The 21952-nt window shown below is 41.4% G+C and overlaps 2 protein-coding genes across 2 annotated transcripts in view; one reads left to right on the top strand and one right to left on the bottom strand.

Moving 5' to 3' along the window:
* Positions 1 to 1539: 1539 nt before the first annotated feature.
* dnase2 (deoxyribonuclease II, lysosomal) lies at positions 1540 to 8517 on the top strand. Its single transcript, XM_079240819.1, has 7 exons — positions 1540 to 1758; positions 3285 to 3382; positions 3525 to 3696; positions 4671 to 4767; positions 4914 to 5078; positions 7696 to 7914; positions 8119 to 8517. Exons 1-7 carry the CDS (start codon positions 1711 to 1713, stop codon positions 8487 to 8489), a joined length of 1170 nt encoding a protein of 389 aa, XP_079096945.1. The 5' UTR covers positions 1540 to 1710; the 3' UTR covers positions 8490 to 8517.
* Positions 8518 to 13676: 5159 nt separating this feature from the next.
* Positions 13677 to 21952, bottom strand: part of rgl2 (ral guanine nucleotide dissociation stimulator-like 2) — a gene marked incomplete at its 3' end in the record, with an annotated part of 41272 nt that continues 32996 nt past the window's right edge. Inside the window, exons 12-20 of the mRNA XM_079240821.1 lie at positions 21777 to 21836; positions 19746 to 19832; positions 19618 to 19650; positions 17131 to 17252; positions 16960 to 17046; positions 15184 to 15277; positions 14812 to 15039; positions 14496 to 14610; positions 13677 to 13858 (exon numbers count right to left, since the gene is read on the bottom strand). Of these exons, the coding sequence (XP_079096947.1) occupies positions 13677 to 13858; positions 14496 to 14610; positions 14812 to 15039; positions 15184 to 15277; positions 16960 to 17046; positions 17131 to 17252; positions 19618 to 19650; positions 19746 to 19832; positions 21777 to 21836 (1008 nt within the window). The remainder of the gene's footprint in view (positions 13859 to 14495; positions 14611 to 14811; positions 15040 to 15183; positions 15278 to 16959; positions 17047 to 17130; positions 17253 to 19617; positions 19651 to 19745; positions 19833 to 21776; positions 21837 to 21952) is intronic.

Raw genomic sequence — 21952 nt, 5'->3', positions numbered from 1 at the left:
ACTATCTGCCTGTGTTCCACTTTTAAAAAGGACGTGTGCAAGAAAGGTTTTCGCATATTGGCTCAGCGTGCTGCATTACCGTTCCTCATCAGGCTGATTATTAACCACTTGTCAGCAGCAGATACCAGTTCAGCAGGAGTTTACATCTATTGTTTTATTAGTTAATCCCTCTAAAATATGAAATGCTATCAATCTTTAGTTCGGCCTGCATGTTAGAAAGATTTTATCTGTCAGAGTTGTCACTGCAAAGAGAGCATAAAGTCACACAGGACTATCATTTCTTTCATTATTGTCAGGAAAACAGAAATATATGCTGAGGTTTATTGGTATGCAAACATAAATTGAAATACAGTGGTAAGTTCTGGCTATTCTAATGAGTTGGAAAAGTTAGCATGTTAATACAACCTAAAGCATCTTACAGAAACTTCTTTGTTAGCTCTGTGGACGTTAGCTCCTTTCTCTGACAAGATGCTCCCACAGGTTCACTAATGTTGTGGTGGGCTCTGGGGAGGATCGTCATGCTGTCAGACCTGTTGCCACTGATTTTCTGTCCACTTCTTGCCCTTTTTGGTAAATCTTGGTCTTTTCCTCTGTTTGCTTTTGATTGGAATAGATAGATGAATCAACTGAGGATCCATCTTTCCGGAACCTATGTTGGGCTTTTGCTTGATTTGTTCCTATTTATAAAGGTCATCAATTTTAGATTGGTTAGAAATATTCTTCACACGTCTTGTTTTTTCTACACTGGTATTGCAGAGCTATGCCACTTTTAGCTGTTCTGTGAAATCAGCTTGTTGTTCCAAAAATACTATTTTCTGATTGTTAAACTGGTATTTTCATAAATTTAACAGAAGAAATGAAAACAAATTATGTATTTTTGTGATAACTGTGAAAGATTTAATTGCAAATGGATAATTTTGCTTATTTCATTGGTAATGTGTCATAAGGCAGGTTCAGCCATTGAGTTGGAAGCGGATTTTATGCCTGAATGAGTCATAGGTCATTGCTATGTGGTTTCAACAAACACAATCCATTCCTCTGAAAATGGCCAGGAGCAAGACTAAACATGTGTGAATTAGCAACCAATGTGCAAACAGAAAGGAGACTTTAAGAGTCCTTCCAAGAACCCAGTGAACTGTTGCTCAAGAGCACTTTAAACTATTTTAACAAAGTCGGACTGTTTGGAAACAAAATACAAAGAAATGAGAAGTGGTTCTGATTTCTTTCCAGTAAGACATTTTATTAAACGAAGATTTGTGTGAAAATAAAAGAGGTTGCTGATCACGTGACAATCATGGGCGTTTTAGAGAAGGTCAGGACCAACCCGGAAGTAATGGCGCGCTTTTAAAATGCGTTTTAGCGTGTCTTAATCATATACAACTACTTCTTACACTTTAAATGTACTTTTTCCTTTGTTAAACAAGCCCTTTTACCGTTGACACTTTTATTGACCTTTTATTTACTCGTTCCCACAGTTCACTGACGTCATTGTTGCATCCCAACCTTTTCAGCCCAGACCAAAACAAGGATGTCGGAGAAACAGAACCTTTGAGGACAACATAAGAAAGAAGTTCATCTTGAAGACAAACCAGTGGTACACTGAGGTTAGAAATGTGGAGAAACAGCCAGTTTGAGGTGTAAGTAACATTTTATCCGCCAGTAGCGTACGCTGATCATAACAGGAGAATATTAGTGGCTGTGATTGTGGAAATGGACTGGACGTTTGCTGGGAATGGTCATTTCTCTTCACTTACTGCTGTAAGTTGACTTTCTGCTTTTTGTTACGAACAATGTTTGGATTCATTTGACATTTTATAGCAATAAAAAACGTTTTGTGTAATTCATTTTCCCAAATATCAGTGGCTGCACACTCACACACACACACCCATAAGTTATACAAACTGGGGTCTTATATTTTTGGAAACCTGATTAGTCACATTTACAACCAGGTAAAACCTGTGAGGATCATACTTCTAACTGAATGTGCACATAATACTCCCAAAAGAGCACACAAGTCTCCTGCAGTCTTCTCCTGTTGGTGTTCATTTATTTAGAGATGAGAAAAGAAGTTTAATGAGAAAATAAAAATGAAAGCAAGAAGGTGCTTAATTAGATGATTATTATTATTATTATTATTATTATTATTATTATTATAGACATGGAAGACATTAACAATAAGAAACATTATGATAAAAGAGCTTTAGTTATATAACACTTTTCTAGACATCTTGACCACTCGAAGTGTTTTTATAAGACATGTCACATTCACACACACACACACACACACACACACACACACATTTTGCTTTTATTTTCTAAGGGCTTTTGCTCTATCTGTCCTAAATATCCAAACCCCGACAGGCCCATTGGGCGGCAACGTGGGGTTCAGTGTCTTGCACAAGGACACTTGGGCATGTCAGGGGAAGCCTGGAGTCACACCAGGTTGGCAGACGACTGCTCTCCCTCCTGAGCGACAGCCGCCCCGATACGATATCTGGTTAAGAAGTTCTGGATTTCCAGAATCTGAGATTTAACTCCATCCTCCTGGATGGAGCCACGATTTTCAGTCGGTCATGGCTGAGGAAAGAGGTGCCAGCCCACAGCTAAATGGGACCAGACTGGTGACCAGCATGAGGAGTGGCATTTGCATGGATCATCCACACACCACTGAAATCCACGACACTGTAAAACGAATTAATTTTAAAAATAGCTATTATTTGTTTTTTTTCCCCCAGTGCAGTCTTTCAATCCAGGGGATTTGGTCTTTTATTTGTTTGGTTTTTTTTTGGTAGGGGTGGCATCCTGTACATTTTACTGTCATTCTACAGAAGTTGATCTTACAAGTTACGTCTTGTTGTCACGGTGACTAATCAGGCTTCCAACATCAATAATATCATAATTTAACTGGAGAAATAGCCAGTCAAATATAACTTTTCTTACTTCATATGCAAAGTTTATGTGTTATATATGCAGTTAGATAATTTAGTAACAGTTGCAACTATTTATTAAGGTTTGAATAATCACAATCCAGCCAGATAAGAACAGTTTCTCCTGGGAAATATCTTTGTTCGGTGGTATTTTACTGCTGATAGTTCAGTATTAGGAAATGTTTAATTATCAGATTTTTGCTTCACTTGGAGGAAAATGTTTCTGTACTGCTGGTTTTATTGGTTGTTAACACAGAAATAGACACATTTTCAAATAAATGAACGTATTCTCTCATTTCTGAGCGCATGCGGTGATGAGATGGAATATCTGGCTAAAGTTGTTGTTTTTGCTCTCAGATGCTTCTGTTTGTGTCCCTGCTGGTTGCCTGCCTGCCACTGGGGGGCGACACCTCTCCAATCAGCTGCTACAACGACCAAGGAGATGCTGTTGATTGGTACATGTCCTTTTAGGATCTTCTAACCTAGTTATGTGCTGCGAGTCCTGGACAGCAGAGGCAGTTTTTCATCGTTAAAATGCTGCAGTGTTTTCTCTTTTTCTCACATTTCCATCCTCCCTCCCATCTCGCTGTTTGTTAGGTTCTATATGTACAAGCTGCCAAAAGAGGATCACCTGAAATCTTCCTCTCAGGGTGAGATGTACCTGCTGCTGGAGAAAGGGAGTGCAGGATGGACGGAGGGGAAAACCAGTGTGAACGACTCTGTGGGAGCTCTGGGCCGGACCGTCGGACAGCTGTACTCACAGGGAAAGGTGTGCTCTTTCCAGCAGCACAATAAAAAGGGATGAATTTAGTTTTTAGATTAAAGCCAGATGTATTTAAAATGGATCATACAAATTTAGCTCCCTAAGAATACATTTTCTTCACAAAGTTTACATGTAAAAATGTATTTTTTTTTTCTATCCATCCATTTTCAGTGTATTTGAACACATTTATTGTTTCCTGACTCGTGTTTGGTTGCACAACGTCTGGTCTCGTGGCGCTTTAGAAACCCTCTACTGTCTGCTTGGGTACTTTTTCACTGCATGGAGTCGTTTTTCTTGTTTTCAGGGTCGTTCACCAGTTTAGTAGAACTTGTTTTTATTTTGTTTTTCAGGTTATTTTCCTGCTGAAAAATAGATTTTTTAAAACGTATTTTTAGCTTCAGATGCATTCGCTCATGCTCTGATGTGCTGATAATGATCCTCTACTGCCTCCTGCACCAAACAAGCTTCACTCACTTCTTTTCTTACTGTGAAACACGTTGGTGCCATAAATGTTTACCTGCTTCCTTTAATCATTTATTATTTAATTCAAGATATTTTGAGTGTTTGTTTTCGTACTCGCCACAGCGGCGAGGTTTTAAAATTCAGTTTTTCTGCCCGTGAAACACCTGCAGTCGACATCTAAATTCTATTTAAATGTATTTTTGCCTGCTTCTGCTTTTTGTCTACAGTCATAAGACTTCTCCTGTCCTGACACGTGCTGAGTTTGGTGCTCAGCATTTCTTTTTTTGAAGCCACATCTTTTCTGTGACAGCCGAACGTTGCAAGTGAACCAGAAGTGAAAACATGCATTTGCATTTCTTCTCTCTTGGCTTCTTCACACTGTTGCAAAACGAAAGCGAATGATCACGCCAGAAAAAGCATTTCCTCCTCAAGATGCTTCTTAAAAAGCGTTCGGCTGTTCATCTGTAAATGTTGAGTTTGAAGTCTGTTTTCTGAAGAAAACATTGTGCTTTTTGCAGACTTCTGATGTGGCGTTCATCCTTTACAACGACCAGAGACCACCTGAGTTTAGGGGCAGATGGGACATCAGTGGAAGCAGAGGGGGGCACACTAAAGGTCTTTAAGTAACTTTATAGACACATTATGGTGTAAAATTGTGGAATAGTCTCATTTATTTAACCTGTTAACTCAAAAAAAAGAAGCTACATGCTGGTTTTTTAACTGGATGAGACGTTTATCTGTTTCATGTTTCTGCACCTCAGGCGTCGTGCTGCTGGACAAAACTCAGGGCTTCTGGTTGGTCCACAGCACCCCTCACTTCCCCCCTGTGCGACAGGCGGGGCGGTTTTCTTACCCAAGCAGTGGTGTGAATAACGGCCAGAACTTCATCTGCGTCACCTACCCACTGGAGCGCTTCCAGAGCATCGGTAAGGCTGGATCCATGCAGAGTATTAACAGTAAAGGAAGGCTTTTAAACGGCACTTTTCAGACACTGATGGTTCATTTTCTGTGTGATTAAACCGTTCAGACTAAACACGCTTCAGAGAGCTTAGTGTCATATTCCTCCTCTCTGTCTTTATTGTTGGAAAAGTCATTTCAGCCTTTGAATGGCTGGAAAGAATTAGAGAAAAATAAGATCCAATTGAAAGTAGATGTTTACCATCACAAGCTGATGGGTTTGTCTCATGTTGAGGAGAAATAATTGTCCTGTCATCACAAGAGTCATTAATAATCCAGTCAGGCAACAGGAATATAATGAGGGTAAACAGGTGGCGTCTCGGTGTCACTCGTCTGCCTCTGCAGCTTCCCGGCGGACGCAGCAGCTGGCACGGTTGCTATGGCAGAGGCTGGGCTAATGTGATTAGACTGAGGTGTGTAACCATAGCGATGCGAGCCTTCACACAGCAGCGGGGATTTGCTTTTTCAGATCCTCGTCTCTCCAGCTGAGATGTGGTGGACAGGTTGTTGGGTCAAACAGCAGAGGCTGGTCACAGCTTTCAGTAACTGCTCAAACAGCGAAGCACGAGTCAGGATGTTAATTCCCGGCTTCGGTTTGAGGATGAAAGCTTCCTACCTGTTGTGGCTCCACTAACATCGCCTGTGTTGAGTGAGAGTCTCAGCATCTCAGGCTGATTCAGGTTTTTGGATGTAAGTCAAGGGATTTTTAGCTAAGTCAGATTCTGAGCTCCAAATGATGCGACACAAAGGGGTGTGAGGATTCTGTTTGACCTGGTGGCAGCCTGAATGTTGGGACAGTTTTACTCACATTACCAACAGCAGAAAAGCTCAGAGGATCTCCAAAGGAGAGACTCCTGAACGACTGGATGCATGTTTCGACGAGCAGAGGCAGGCGGCGTTCAGGGAGGAAAATGACAAACAGCTTTGTGTTTATGGCCTCTTCTAAGCTTTCCACAGCTTTTTCTGTTACGTTAAAGAATATAAAAAAGATCATTGAAGTTCAGGATTAAATGCTGCATGGAGGTGCTGTGGTTGTTCTGTTATGATGTAGTTGTACTATCCATCCATGAGATCCAGACCTCCCTCACTCCAGCTCCTCCTGGGGATCCCAAGGCACCTCTAGAACAGGAGGGATGTATAATCCCTGCAGCGGGTCCTTGGTCTGCCTGGTGTCTCGTCACAGAGAGAAGTGCCTGGAAAACCTCCTGCTAGTTTGCTAAACAGATGGCAGAAGTGCACAGGAGCAGCTCCATGCCAAGCATCCTCTGCATGCGGGAGCTTCTCCCTCCATCCACGGCTGAACCCAGTCCAGCTCACTGCAGTCACTTCCAACATTTCAGTTAAACTAGAAATACTTTGTGTCCCCAAGAACGAAATTAAACCATATCTGTAACCATTTATCTTATTCTTTTCGTCATGCCCAAAACGACCAAAGTTGTGGTAAACCAGTAAATGAAAACATTTCAGCTCAGCTCTTTCTGCAACCCCAAGTGCAACCCCGAGTGGTGCCACCATGAATGTCTCCCGTCTGTCTGTCCAGCTCTTGTCTCATCGCTTGTGAAGATGTGGAGATATTTAAACTCTTCTGCGCTCCGCCGTTTTCCAGTTAGGAACCACAGCGCCAGACTCAGAGCTGCTGGCTCTGCTGGCGTTCCCCCCGACCGCCTCCCACTTGGCTGCAAACCGCTCTGCTGCGTGCTGAAGATGTTGATGATGATGAACCCCATCATCTCCACAAAGCAGGGAAGCAACCCTGACGGTGACGAAGCGTATTAGTACTGTTTGACCTACAGACAGCAGAGTACCTCCTCATGTGGATTTTACTTCATTCCAGGCATATTTATTACATTCTCAAATCTAAACAGACGACAGCGGATGTTGTCGTTGGTCGTTTCATCAACAATCAATTCAATTCAATTCAGCTTTATTTGTACAGCACCACTTCACAACAATGTTGTCACAGGACACTTTACATACACATCATTTCAAGCCAATTCATACATATCCTATAATAGAAACCAACTGATTGCATCGAGTCATGACTTCGATCCAATCCCCCATCCTGAGCTGCACGCGGCGACAGTGGGAAGGAAAAAAACTCCCCTTTAACAGGAAGAAAACCTCCGGCAGAACCCGGCTCAGGGAGGGCAGCCATCTGCCTCGACTGGTTGGGGTGGAGAGGACAGGAAAGACAGAGCAACATGTACAACTGCACTTATTCAGGAAGACCTGCGGGAAAAAAGGAGAAATAAGTTAGAGACGGCAATATTAGCATATATTTATACATTAGAGAAATAGAACAGGAAGGGAATTTATTTAGAAAATACAGAAAGAGCAACTTTCCTCCCGCCAGAAATCACTTTGGAAAGGTTGAAGGCAAAGGAGGGAATGCAAACTACCAAGAAGGTGAATGAATTTTCTTTCCCTACTGCACTAACAGCAAAGTGTTTATGCTGTACGTCTCATCTCAGTTCCGTGATTTACTGGGATCAATGTCACCAGCACAGTTCTGTTCATTTACTGTATACGCCATTCGGCCTCTGGACTGCCGTGTTTGCCTTAAATTTGATTTGTTTCGCACCACAGGAGAGCAGCTGCAGATCAATCAGCCTAATGTGTATGACTGCGACGTCCCGGAGTCCTTGACGTCCCTGGTGCCAGCATTGGCCGCCGTCTGTGGGAAAAAACGTCCGTCCAGTCAGATCTTCCCACATGTCAGACCGGTATCCAATCGCAGCGTGACTCTGACCTCAAAGGACGGGAGCGACTTCATCAGCTTTGCCAAAGGAGCCTCATTTCACAATGGTACAACTTCACAGACATGAAAGTAGTTTCAAGTTTTAATGTGCTCGTCGTTCCTGACTTTGCAGCCATAAATAGTCTGATGTGAGCTTGCCAAGCTTCGGTCTCTTTTCTTACCCTCTGTGTGACCCTTCCAGCCAGCGATTTGAAAGCACAGTGTTATATTTAAACTGGCCATTAAACACCATCTTTCTTCTGCTTCATCAGACCTCTATCATTCATGGGTGGCCCCCGCCCTCCGCTCAGACCTCCTGGTTCAGTTCTGGGTCCGCTCCACAGGGATCCTCCCCTCTAACTGCTCGCTGGGCTGGAAGGTCCTGGACATCAAGCTCATCAACCCGGGACAGACGTTCACCTTCAAAGCCACCCAGGACCACTCCAAGTGGGCAGTCAGCCCCGCCGCCGCAGGGCAAGGGAAGGGAGGAGGCTGGGTGTGCGTGGGCGATATCAACCGCAACGAGGCTGAGGAGAAGCGTGGCGGAGGCACGGTGTGTCTGCAGGATGCGGTGGTGTGGAAGGCTTACCGGACGGCAGCGCTGCAGTGTGAGGCGTGTGGAGGAGGAACTATCAAGTGTTGATGCACTGAAGAAGCCTGATTACATGCTTATAAACACACCAGCACATTACCAGCATGATTTACATACTTCTGATGTCCTGCTGCCTCATTAATATCAAATCCTCATCATTAAAGCCATAATTTAAGGGGATTTGCAGAATTGAAAAAAAAAAAAAAAAAGATTCACTCCTTTTCTGGTGATTATGTAACAGAAATCCTGCAAAGGCATAATTACATGCATTTGTCCCCATTTCTCTCCACTTATCTGTGCACATTTGCATACAGGTGACTTTCTTTCCTGCTAAACATTTGATTTTATTCCATTAATCAACAAGCAGGAAAACTACCCTGGAAATTCTGCAAAGATTAATGCGAGAGCTGCTAGCTGCTGGACCACATGGAGGCTTTTTAATGTTTCATAAGGAAGGAAACACAGATCAGATTTGCTTAGCCTCATGAAAATGTGAGTGTATGTGTGTGATCCCTCATTTTAGGGATGCACCAATACCAATACCAGTGTCTGGTATCGGTTTGATACTATGTGCATGTAAATAATCTACCAAAGTCCATTTTATCCTCTCTGATAGTGAATATTCTGTGTTTTCAGTTCTTACATGGAGATGATGGCTGCATGTGACATTTCACACAATTAACCACTCAGATGTGGCCTCTGGTATTCTGGTCCTACCAGTGAACGGTAATGGGATTCATGATTACTCATGCTGGTTCTTGGTACTGACAAGAACTCAAATGTAAGTTCTCATACTGAAAAAAAAAAGTTGTATCATCAAATCTTTACTTTGTTTACAAGAAAACTTCATTTCTTCAATTGTTACACTGACAATCAGCTTCCTCCATGTTTTTTTTTAATACTAGCTGTGACTAAACCGCATTTATTTGGGATTTTAGCATATCGTGGCCAAACCCAGCACAATTTAAAAAAAAACAAACAAAAAAAAAAACAAATCTGTGAAATGCAGAAAATAAGGAGCACTTCACTTCCATTAAGGACCCAATTAGGAAACTGCTTTGTTGCTCTGTAAGCCAAAAACCAAATAGTTAATTTGCATGTTTGGTTTGGTTCTGACAGTTGCCAAACCAATTTCATTCTTCATATTAATGCACCCAGAACGGTGGAGGAGGAGGATGAGTAGCTGTATGCGACAGGAAGCTGAGGGGTGGTGGGAGTTGTAAAAAATATGGTGTTCAGTTTGAAAAGCACAAAAACCCCCAAAGTGCCACTTAAACATGAAAGTGTTGGTTCAAGTGTCTTTCCAGCTACTGGGAGACTTGGCTACGGACTGGATGAGTGCTGCATCAGTAAATCTGCCCCAGTCAACATTAGCTGTTATGGGGAGGAGGGGGGGTGCTCTCAGGGAGTGTCGAGCCTTACCAATTCAAGGGGAAACAGATTTTATCGGCATTTCACTCATATGAACAGGGATTATTTGCTCTCAAGGACGTTCGGTTCATAGACGCGTTTCACAGATGATAAAATACAGACTGACAACATTCAGGTGCGAGGAACCTTTTAATACTTGAATGTTTGTGTTAATAAATGGGTTTGCAAAACTGTCTGACCACTCATGTCCTTTTCACACACTTTTATGTGCTTTGTGTTTTTGCTTGCATCATTTTTCCACATGCATACACTCTGACCTTGATTTTGCTTGCAGACAAAGATGCTGGTTGTCTTGAATGTGAATAAAATGACTACTACAGAGATGTATTAGCAGTTGCTTATGTCAAATATATTGACTTTGCTTTGAAATGTCAGGTTTCATTGACAAAAACAACTTTATTAGACTTTTTTATGAAAAACTAAGCATGGAAAAACTCTTGAATGTGGACTTTGTTACAGCACGTCATCCAAAAGCAACAGAGTTCATATAAAAGTAAATTTATTACCACAAAAATAGGACTTCCTGTATGTAGTGCATAAAATAGATTTGATGTGAAACTACACAACATTGGAGGCGGTTGCAACGCCTCCGTGTGTTCTGAATACATTCTAATGCAATCATGAGGAAGGTGAACACCGGTACAGAAAGGCACTAAAACCAGCTGGTAGCACAGCTTTATGTTTGCACACAACATTGATCATTACTCTGAATCCTCTCCCTGGCGCTACAATGCCCAAACCTCGGCCAACTGAGAGGCTTCATTAGTGCTGAGCAGGAAGTGCATCAACCAGAGGTCACTGGACTAAAAGCAGATCACACACTTAAGTTGACATGTTTGTTTAAAACACAAAACTGGGGCTGAACAAGTTAGCTGCTCACAACAGTAAAGATGCATCCTGTTGAGCTGCTGGAAAATGAAGTTTAGCTTATTCTCTGTTGAAAAGTTCAGACCTAGAAACCCTTAAACCTAAAAATGATGGTGCTTTTCTTTTTAAATTATTTTTTTTCCCTCCGTTATTTTCCTCATGGTTTTGGTAATATAGTAATGAGCTGAAGCAAAGCCACTCGCTTTTTAAAGTGCATGAAGTTGTTTTAAAGCTGCAATAATCAATATTTGTTCACTCTATGACAAGGGAACTCCTAAACAAGTGACTTTCTATGTTGGTTATTGGGCACACAGTTGTCTACATAAAGATACAGCTAAAGCAAAATACAGCAAAAATGGATGTCAACTTTGTGAAGTCAATATCACATTTATTTGAGTGTTATTTAGGTCTTCAGCTGCTGTAAAGAAAATTATCTGGCTTTTCTATGTGTAGAAAAAGGAACAGGATTTAGGCTTTTAAATAGCTGTTATGGCTGCATAGTGTGGTCAGTGCTGTCCCCTCATTGTAGTTGGGGACTGAAATTGGAATGATTTCCTTGTCCTTGTGTGAGTTAACATAGTTGTCTTATTTTTCCCTGTATTGGCCTGGTTATAGTGACTGGGATAAGTTCCTACCTCATGCAACTCTGAACAGGACTTTAGTTGGTAAATATGTTGGACAGAAAATGGAAAACAGTCGGCAGAGCTGTAAGCTTAGTCTCTGCTCAGTTAGCTACTGCTCTGGACAATGAGAATCTGAAGCTGGTGACTATGCAGCTAAATGAGTTTCAGTTTGGCTGATAAAGGCATCTACCAGTTCGTATTTATCCTTAACTAGGATCTGTACCTTAGCATAGTACAGCTGTCCATTAACATGTCTCACCTTGTTAGCTGCACGTCTAAGCTAGCAGCTAAATGAAGTAGACCGTCCCTCAGCTAGCTAGCAACCCAAAATGTATTGCTTTGGTTACTAGCATGGCAAAGTCAACTGGATTAGCCACTGATTTGACTCTTCTTATTTTCTGTTAGGCACATTGCATGGACAACTGTGGACTAGATTGTTAGTAGTTGCCTTTTCATTTGCCTTTTTTATTTCCATGCTGTTAAGAATCTGCCGTGAAAAGCATCCTAGATAGCAAAAAATGTTTGGCCCAGGTTTAGCCTTGATTTACGCCATTTGGTAAGTGTGGTGGCCAAAACTCAGCCACGACTACCATATGCCATGAGGGCCAGAAGTTTTCATCTTTTATCTAAGACATGGGTTTTAGGTGTTTGATAAAAATGTAAAAGAATTTTAGGTTGTTGTTGTTTACTTGTTTTTATGCATAGTTTGTTGTCTGTGACACCAAGAAGAACAGCCATTGCTTCTCTAATGGAGTGATGACTAAAGGGAACCCTAATAAATAAACAAATTAAACAAAGTACTCCAAGCCAGGCTGTTAAATGACATCTGGTTTACTTCTGGCCCACACAACACTTTGCCAGTATCAAAAGTAGCCCGGATTCGGCCCAATGTCTGCTATGTGGGATATTCTGTGAGTGAAGTTGTAAGAAAATTTTAGGGGAAACTTTATGAAATAGGCTTTTAACGTTTAGCCTCATCAGTTTACAACATGGTAAATTGTTAAAAAATAATGAAACTTTAAAAGTTCTAATGACAAGTTAATACACAACCCCAACCTTCAACACAAACCAAAAGTAGCATTGTAAAGATGGGGTTTTCCATTTAATACCTTTTTTAAAACAGGGGATGCTGAACAGCCTCACTTTTACTTAATGATTGATACAAATCTAATGTAGGGAACACGTATCCATGTCTCTGAGGCTGGAGTCTAGTTGGCTTTTTATAAATTGCATCAATCTAGTTCACCCATGTCACTATATCTGTCAGTAGTTTGTGTAAAATTGTGGAATCTGTAAGCTCAGAAAGTTGAGCAACAGTTCTTCCTCATATTTTCTGCATTTATGCATTTGTCAATCTGTTGTCATGAGTCAAGATGTTTTTTTTTTTGGGTGTAACCTGATTACAGTAACTTTTCCAATGACATCACATGATTTTCTTGTAATGCTGACAACTAATGGACAACTATAGCCTCTGTTGACTGCTTGGCAGTGAGTTTGGCTACTAGATGACCTGCTGAGTATTGCTCTGGTTGTTCTGCAGGGACTGCATACTTTCAGCCTGTAACACCAAAACCAGGTGCTAAAACAGCCTGAAACGCTCAGCCGAGCTGCAGAGTTGGTCACAATTTTCCAGCAGTTCATAAAAGGGGGAAAAAATATTTAATTAAAATGTACGACATTGATTAACGCAGCTTTGTGTTCATGTTGAAATGCATATCTGCTTGACTAAGCGCTTAAATGATTCACATTGTCCGGACATGCTGAACTGTGTCAAATCTTGAAGGTCTTTGATGGATTCTTTTCCCTTGACGAATCAGTTGCCAGACATGGATTTAGATCTGGTTGCCAGTGTAGACTCAACACTGTTTTACAGACAATATAAAATATATAAATATATACAAAACTTGTTTGTTTCTAATCAGCATGCTCCAGTGTTTTGCTACACTTATGCAACAGTTACGTTTAGAGCTCTAAGAAGTGCTACCTGTCTGCGATTTGAGAGCCAGCACCAGAAGAACTCAGTTAAAGGCCTCCATTGCTCTTCCTGTAGGTGTGAATTTTTTTAAGCGTACTGTTTGAAAACTGAGAGAACTGACACTGTTCCTCTGCAGCAGATGGTCTGGTGAACACAGCAGCTGGAGGTGGGAAATGTCTGTCCAGTGGAGTCGATTAAGAACACAAGCCGACTTGATCCAGGTGTTTTGGCAGAACAGACTTGGTTGGAGCGGGAAAGGAAGGCATGTTTACACTTGTGCTGCGCAGAAAAAGGCCACGTGTACTATGCATGAGAGCCTGCCCTACGATTCTGAGGTTCAAGTCAAAATAAAGTCCGGACCAGTCTCCTCCCCTTGGCCTTGATTCGAGGAAAAGTGGCGCTGGTTTCTGTGCTGATTGGCTGGGAGCCAAGCGGGGTGTTCCCGCCTTTCCTTCTCAACAGGAAGTCAACACTAGATGAGGTCATGGCGTAGAAAACGTTTCCTGTAGCGGGAATGACCAGTTCTGCGTCAAGAGAAGAAAAAAGACATTTTATCAGCTGTGCAGTAACGACAATAAACATATTACATAAACATCTTGAACGTCCAACGGATGAGATTTTTTTCAGATGACACTCAAAATCTAGTTTTTATTGTTTTCTGTCATCTCTGCAATCAGCCTCCAGCATTAAAGATATGAAGATGGGGGATTTTGAAGGCAAATTAAACACCTTAAACAGCTCCTGCTGGGTTATAGTTGCTCTGCAAGGAGCCCTGTAGCCGACACTATCGCAACCGTCTAGATCGCCATGGTCAGCTTCATTACCAGGCATTAAAAATACTTTAACAGAAGGCAAATGGATTTCTATGTCTCGGCTCAGTTACCTTCTTTTTTCATGCAATTTTAACCTGAATGGCTCAAATTTATATCAACATACTTAAGACTGGATTGGACTGTCCACTTGGTGTCTAATGCAGCCCACCTTTGATACGTGCAATTTTAATAAGCTTTTAGACCAAATGCATAAATTTTTATGCTAGAAAATATTCAAAACGGGTATATTTTGACACTCAATTTATTGAATAACAATAAAGAACCATAATTAGTACACAATAAGGCCAAAAAAGAACAAATTAGCACAGTTTCTCAAAGATGTTTGCACCTTTTCCTTCAGGCAGCAGTTGGATCAGCTCATATCTGGATGCTTGTTTGGGATCCTGATTGTGTTTCTCTAAGGCAGAGCTGATCACAGTGGGAGTCTTGTCATTGCTTGTAACCTGAAGGGAAAAAGGAGAATAACAATGACAATGAGGCAGCTTGATTTGCACTAATAATATACCAACTCTGCTGTATCCTGAGGATCTGATTCTGATGACTATCATTATGCGGTCTGTGCAGAGAGGAGGAACAGCTGTAAGTGCAGCACTGGATGCTCACTGCTGCTGTGAATTAGAAACAAAACAGTTTGGGTTCTTTACCAAAATGCTTCGGTAGAGGTTTCCATCCTGCAGGTCCATCCGTATCCTGATGATCCGCATGTCGGGTCCCGACCCCGGGATGTTGCCAGCAGGGTTGTTGCCACAAGAGGCTGATCGGCGGTGTGATTTTGTCGGAGTGGATGGAGTCAGTGTGGAAGGGGTGGAGTCTGGAGGCGCTGGAGGGGACGTGTCGACATCCAGACAGGACACAGATGGAGATCTCATGTGCTGAAATAGGAAGAAAAGTCATCCTGAATTGAAAACAGATCCTTGGGGGAAAAAACCCAGCAGATCCTGAGTGCAGAATCTGTGTAATGAGCTCGTATAAATGCAAACTTGACTGATGGGAAATGAGAAGCATTTGTGATTTACCTTTGTGAGTTTGGAGAGAAAGTTGTTTACTGGTGACTGAAAGTCAAAGAGGCTGTCGTTATCACCAGCCAGGCTGCTGCGGGAGGTACTCAGGCTGTAAACGCACCAAAAAATAACAAACACACTCACATGAGACGCAAACAAAGAAATAAGTACATGAGAACGGTTCAGTCTAGTTGGTGAGAAATAAAGACAGTTACTTTTAGTTGCTTCCTTTGAACAGTCAGCAGAACAGAAATATAAAATATTCTGTGTATGATCATGTGGAGACATAAAAAGCAGCATAAACTGGAGCTTAATTAATGGAAATAAGCAAAACCACATGTTGATTAGAACTTTATTGCTTTTGATAACATAATATCTTAAATGGTTTTTACATAGCTTCTTGACTACTACATTGATAAGTATACACCAATGGCCCTCATCAATAACACCACCTGCTCTTGTTACAGCCTTCCTTTGAACCAATCTTTGCATTAAAATGGACTTATGGTCTGAGACCAGGACACCAGCAGCAGGACCGCTGGGTGAAAGGGATACAAGGATTTGCAGGATGGGACCTTATTGATCCTTGATTGGAAGGTGTTTGCTGTATTTTATGAGCCATTTCTGAATTATTTTAGAAATGTAATGCCACACACACAAGGGGTGTCAGATGTCCAAAACTCTTTTAACAAGGATGTCAAAATTACATCTACGTAAATTCCAGGATGTAAAAGCAGTTGTTGTAAAGCAGAAGGGAGAGCAGAAAACTGCTGACTGGAAGCCCAGTGCCTTAATATTTGGCTTCTACAGACGACAGCTTGACGTGTGTGTGTAAAAACATATGTAAAGGCAGTGCATCTACTCTAAACCATCTACTAATTCTTCTTTTGCCCTTAGAGGGGGCATAAGCATGTCCCTAGTGGTGACTTGCACACCCAGGCTAGCAACCTAGCAGACACTCCCTTAGCAGGACATTAGCATGTGTAGCCTGGCTACCTGATATATTCACTACATGGGTAATTAGCAAGGCAAAAGCAGCTGGATTAGCTGCTGATTCAGCTCATCATCTCTTTAGCAGCAGATAGCATCTAGCATGCTAACCAACAACAACATGTGGACACGGCCACCTTTTTATTAGCTGGATCCTGACTCAGAAACCAGTCTTTTCATTGGAGAGATCGGGAGTCTGCAACTCCACACCTCTTGGTCCAGTATCCTTCAGCTTTTAGATGCTTCTTGCTGCAACATTCATTCATTCATTAACCCATTTTCTATGGCGCTTAGTCCAATTCAGGGTTGCAGGGATGCTGGAGTCTATCCCAGCAATCATCAGGTGAGAGGCAGGGTCAACTCTGGACTGGTCGCCAGTCCATAACAGGACCTGCTGCCACATGCTGGATGCAAATGAAATGGTTCTCCAACAGCTTGTTGTCAACTTCTGCACCAACCCCTTGATCCAGTCAGGTGTGTTGCAGCAGGAAAACAACTAAAAATTGCAGAATACTGACCCAAGAGGTCTGGTAATGCATCCAAGCCATGTTTTCTTCATAGACTTGTCTATATGGCTACTAACAAGTGCTTTGTGAGTGTGTGTGAATGGCTGGATGTGGCTTGTGGTTTATTTACCATAAACAAGGTGATTCAGTCGACATTGTGATTTTAATGTTGCTGCTGGTTGGATGTACCACTAGTCCAAAGCAATCCAACTATTTTTGTCCTGTTTTCTGGCTTATGTGGAAGAGCTTTTTGTGATGAACATGCTTGTGTGTGTGTGAACTCTGTACAACTTACTCTGGGCACTGTGTGATAATGACTGTTGGAGTAAGGCCTCGAGGGCTTGGTTCACCGGGAGCTTCAATTTCATTGGACAATCTGTAACTGCAGTTTGACACAAGTCATTGAAACTGAGTATGTAATATCTAAAAGATTTCACATTCTCCTTTTAGAGCGATGGAAATGTACCTCTGCTCCTCTGTTAGTGTGGGTACGCTGTGATACCACTGCAAAAAGGCCTCGTCAGCGATGAAAACACAGTTTTTGCAGGAAGACTGTAGGAGCCGGATTTGAGCTAAAACCTCAAATTCCTGTAAACAAAGAACTACATCACCACATGCAAGTTGTTCAAATGAAATCTGATCAGTTAATTGATTGGATCAAATCATGAAAATGGGTTTTTCAAAAGGGAAAGAAAGAAGCTGAAATCAGATTGGATGCAATCCAGTCCTAACTTTAATCTGGATTCAAACCATCATCTTCTGTTGTTCAAAACATTTCAGTAAAATCTGAATAACTTGGATTCTAGAAAACAGGATCATCCTGATCCCAGCAGGGTTGTTGGATGTTAAAGTGGATTTTTAGAAAAAATAAATGCGGTAAAACTTTAAATTTGGTCAAATAATAGATTTATTTTATTTATTCAGTGCATATGTTTATATTTACATTTTTCACTTGACTAGTTTAACAGTTACTGTTAAAGTAGATGAGGGAGTGCAGGCTACCTACGCAGCCTTCCAGCACAGTAAAGCTACAATAAAACATAACAGGATGTTGTGGATATGAAATAAAGCCCTAAACAAATTTAAATAAATAAATAAAAAATTCATTCATCACTGCATGTTCAGAGAAGAACATGTCAAAAATAATTTATAACAACGCCCTCTGTTGCTACACGTCCAGTGAGTCCCTCATTCTGACAGAACGCCAAAGGTACGTCTGCTTCCTCAACATGGGGCTCAGGTGCGTAATTAACAGAGGAATATTGATCCTTTTATTGAGCCTTTTTATTTGTTTATTTTTTATTTGTTTTAAATGTTCACAGAATATGGATTTTTTTTTTTTTGTTGTAACTCCGATGAGGTCATAAAATGGTAAATAGAAGTGAATGTTTATGATTTTTGTCCTTTATCCCCAAATGAAAAACACTTGAAGTGACTCCATACTGGCTCTTCTGCCTGTTGTCCTTTATGCAGCTGGTAGCTCACTTGTTTTCATTCCTGGTAATCCAGATTCAGGTGATCCAATCCAGTGCTGTTTGCAAAAACCAGCATGATAGTAAAACGGATTACCAGATCCTGGATATAAAAAAAACTGGATTTCCAAATCCAGATAATTTGGACCCAGATTAAATCTTTTGAACAAGTGGTATATTTTTGAGATCACTGGATAATTATCTCGTTGATCAACTTTGTTTTGCCGTGATAACAAGATGAGTATCTCATTATCTCGAGAAAACAAAGTTGATTATGACGTGATAACGGGACATTCATCCCATGACCATAAGAAAATGCTCTTTGTTAAATGTAGTTAAATTAAGTTCCTTAAAGTGGAACTATTATGTGCATTTCAGGCTAATTTATTCTTATTTCTGAGCCCAGAAGAGCTGGGATTGATGGAGTTATTGTCACAAATTGCTTTATTTACTTCAGACCGACCCTCTCCGTAGGCTGTCAGATCAGCCTTCGGACCAAACGAGTGGATTGAGACTCTTCCGCATTAAGCCCCGCCTCCCGCCACTGCACTACATCGGGAGCGCGCACCGCACCTGCTTTCGCCGTCATTGTAACGTCTCATAAACAGAAGGATTAGGCTAATATGAACTCAATAAAAAAACAAAATACAATGTCAACACATAGCATACAGCCCTACATGTTGGAACCTGAATCAGAGCCTGAAAACGAAGTGGAAAACAGCAACCCACAGCAACGAATGCAGCAGGATGTCTCTCTTTGGTAAACTCACCAGCCATCGTTGGAAATAACTTTATCCCACGTTTTCCACCCGCCTGATGTATTTGTACATGCCCTTGTTAACCAGTAGAAGGTAACCAATCACTGAACCTTATCCCCCGGGACGTCACAAGGATTTCCAAGTGGAAATAACTCTCTGAAAAGGCCGCATTTTTCGTCGTCATGGAAACCGAACGGAGAGAGTGCTGGAACTCAAACTCAAACTCAAACATGCGTTTAGGTGGTAAAAAACAGTGCCGTCCACATGTCTGATGAGGATTAGACACTGTAACACAGTAGAAAGCTCAGATAACTCCAAATACCATCATAGCACCCCTTTAAATTAAATCGTTATCTCGAGGCAACCACTAAAAAAAAAAAAAAAAAAAAAAAAAAAAAAAACCATTGGGGGAAAATGACCGCTCTCGGCTTCCGTAGACGTACAATCAATGCGCCATTTCTTCAGCTTTCCTCAGAACGCCTTGCACTTCATCACTTCCTCCCACAGAGATTGTGTAACTTCAGCTCTTTCTTGCAACCTCCTTTCATTGCTTTCCCTCTCATTATGATTCACAACCTATGTCCCAAAGTGGAGTACCATTTGTTCATTTGTGAAAAGCATCTTCTAAATGGACAATGTGTCACATCTTCAAGCCTGAAAATAGATCATCCAATAATCTTTTAAGCTTTTATGTCTCCGACTGATTCCCATCGCAACACTCACCCTTCTCCTTTTGTCAAAGTTGATGTAGCCATTCTGCAAAAGGAGCGACAGGATGTCAGGTCACTGAGTATCGTCAAAAACGTCACATGTGACTGGGTCTCTACTCGACAGAGAGGAGATCAACTTACATCCAACCTGTCTTTAACCGCCGTGTCCAGCATGGTGAGGTCTGTGAGGAAGATTCCCAGGTAGGGCACTGTGCCCTGAGCGTTAGACTGCATGTAAACGGAAAAAAAAGGTTTTCATCAGTCCCCCAGAGGTTTATATTCACAACACAAAGAACACAGTGACACATTTCAGAGCAGCAGCCTGCAGCTATTTTTCACACAGTGGTGGTGAATCGCTCAGGATTTAGCACACACACACAAACACACAGCTTGTTGCTCCACTTTGTTGCTGCCTGCTGGTCCATCACGCCTCACAGCGCTCTGTCAAACTGCAGACACAAGCTCCTGCCAGCAGACACGGCACCACCATCAGTGGCTGAATGTAAGTGAAAGTGAGAAGCACGGCCTCAGATAACGTGACATACTAACTTATGTCATTATTTATTTAACAAAAACTGAGCCAAATGTGTAAGTCAAGTGTAAACTACCTTGTAGAAGCACCTTTTGCAGCAACAACTTGAATTAGTCAGGTTTTATTTGTGATGTTAGTCTTTTACATGGTTGTGGAGGATTTTGGTGTTAGGTCATGTGACTGCAAAGCAGGCCTAAATCATCCAATCAAATCGACCAAACGTCGCCACTTTCATCTGGCTTGTCCACAGGACACTGGTCCAGACGTTTTGAGGGTTGTTCAGATGCTAATCTAAGCTGTGCTGCCATGTTCTTCTTGGATAAAAGAAGCTTCTGCCTGACAACTTGTCATCCATCCTCAGTCTTTTTCTGATTCTACCATCATAAACTCCAACATTTAACATGCTAACTGAGATCTGGAGAGTGTGAGATGCAGCTTTTTGGAGGTTTTGCTGAGCTTTACACAGCCTGCCCTTGAGATAAGCATGCTGGGATGTCCCCCGCTGGGAACCCTGGTGGTTGTCCTGAATGTTTCCAAGTTGTGAATAATCTTACTCTCTGTAGAATAATGAACCTTTCCTACATTGATATGAAGCAAGCTCTGCTTCTTTAATGTCTTTTCTCCTTAATGTTATGTTAACACACAGCTGAAGGCTGCAAACTGAACAAACATACTTTTATAGAGGAGCTGAAAGCATTGACGAGCAACTAATCAAGTGTGTCTGATCAGGAGCACCTGGCTGTTTCTAAGCCTGATTTTAATGGAAGCAGTGAGGATGTAACTCATGTTTCACACACAGATGCTGCATCTTGGCCTTTTACTCCAAAATGACAGTAATATGTCACATGTTGTTCATCCAAAGTTAAATTAATCAAACTTTAAGACTTAATAAAGACCATGTGATTTTATTTATCATGTAAACTGTAGGATTTAAAAAAAAAAGATGCATTTTCCCAATTTAAATACATTCATAGTGTTTATGTTTTGGAATAATGTTTGTGATTAAACCAAAAATGATTATCTGTTCTGTAAAATTGTGCAGGATAAGCAAAACACACATCTCAGCCACTCCTTTATAAACCTTAAAATATACCTAAAGGTAGATGAGGCCATTTTTTCCCTCACTGCCTATATATGAATAATAGCAGAAAATGAATTTCTCCTCTCTTAACCTTTGTAATTCTACACTTTTGCAGAGTCTTACATCATTGTAAAACTTTCCAAAGTCTGCCATGAAGGCTTGTGGGGTTGAACAGCCCCTCAGGCTAAAATCCTTGGTATTCATCTCAGTCAGAGGCTGTAAAGTTAGCGAAAGCAGCTCCTTTCATGTGCGTGTACATCTGAGGTTTCACCTCAGTGAAATATCACAAGGTCATTTTGAGTTATTTCTTCACCACTGAAGCTGAAACATCTTGTTGTTGTAACTCCAGCTGATCTGACGCTCAGTGAAAATAATTAACATATGCTGAACTGTGCACGAGAACCCAAACGAAGCATGTCCAAACTGCACAGCTGATTGCTGACCTGTCCAACAGCAGCGTAAGGCTGTCAGAAAAAAGCCCATTATTTCGTGACCCGAATGTTTTCCCCCCAGTGGTCCTCCTCATCAACTTCCATCACAACATTTCTACTCCTCTTACCTTGCTAACGTGTCTGTTGTTGAGCTTGTTGTCAAGGTTGGCAAACTTTGACGTGCCCTCCTGAAAGACAAAAACAAGCGGATAGCTGAAGATCCCGCCGTGTGATTTATTAAAAACTTGTCTTCACACTTTAAACTTTTAAAGTTTTCTCAACTTACAGCTGAGATGTTATCAAG

Source organism: Telmatherina bonti, assembly GCF_933228915.1.
Source record: "Telmatherina bonti genome assembly, chromosome: 5".
In the NCBI taxonomy this organism is placed as follows: domain Eukaryota; kingdom Metazoa; phylum Chordata; class Actinopteri; order Atheriniformes; family Telmatherinidae; genus Telmatherina; species Telmatherina bonti.
This window is presented reverse-complemented; position numbering and strand designations above follow the sequence as displayed.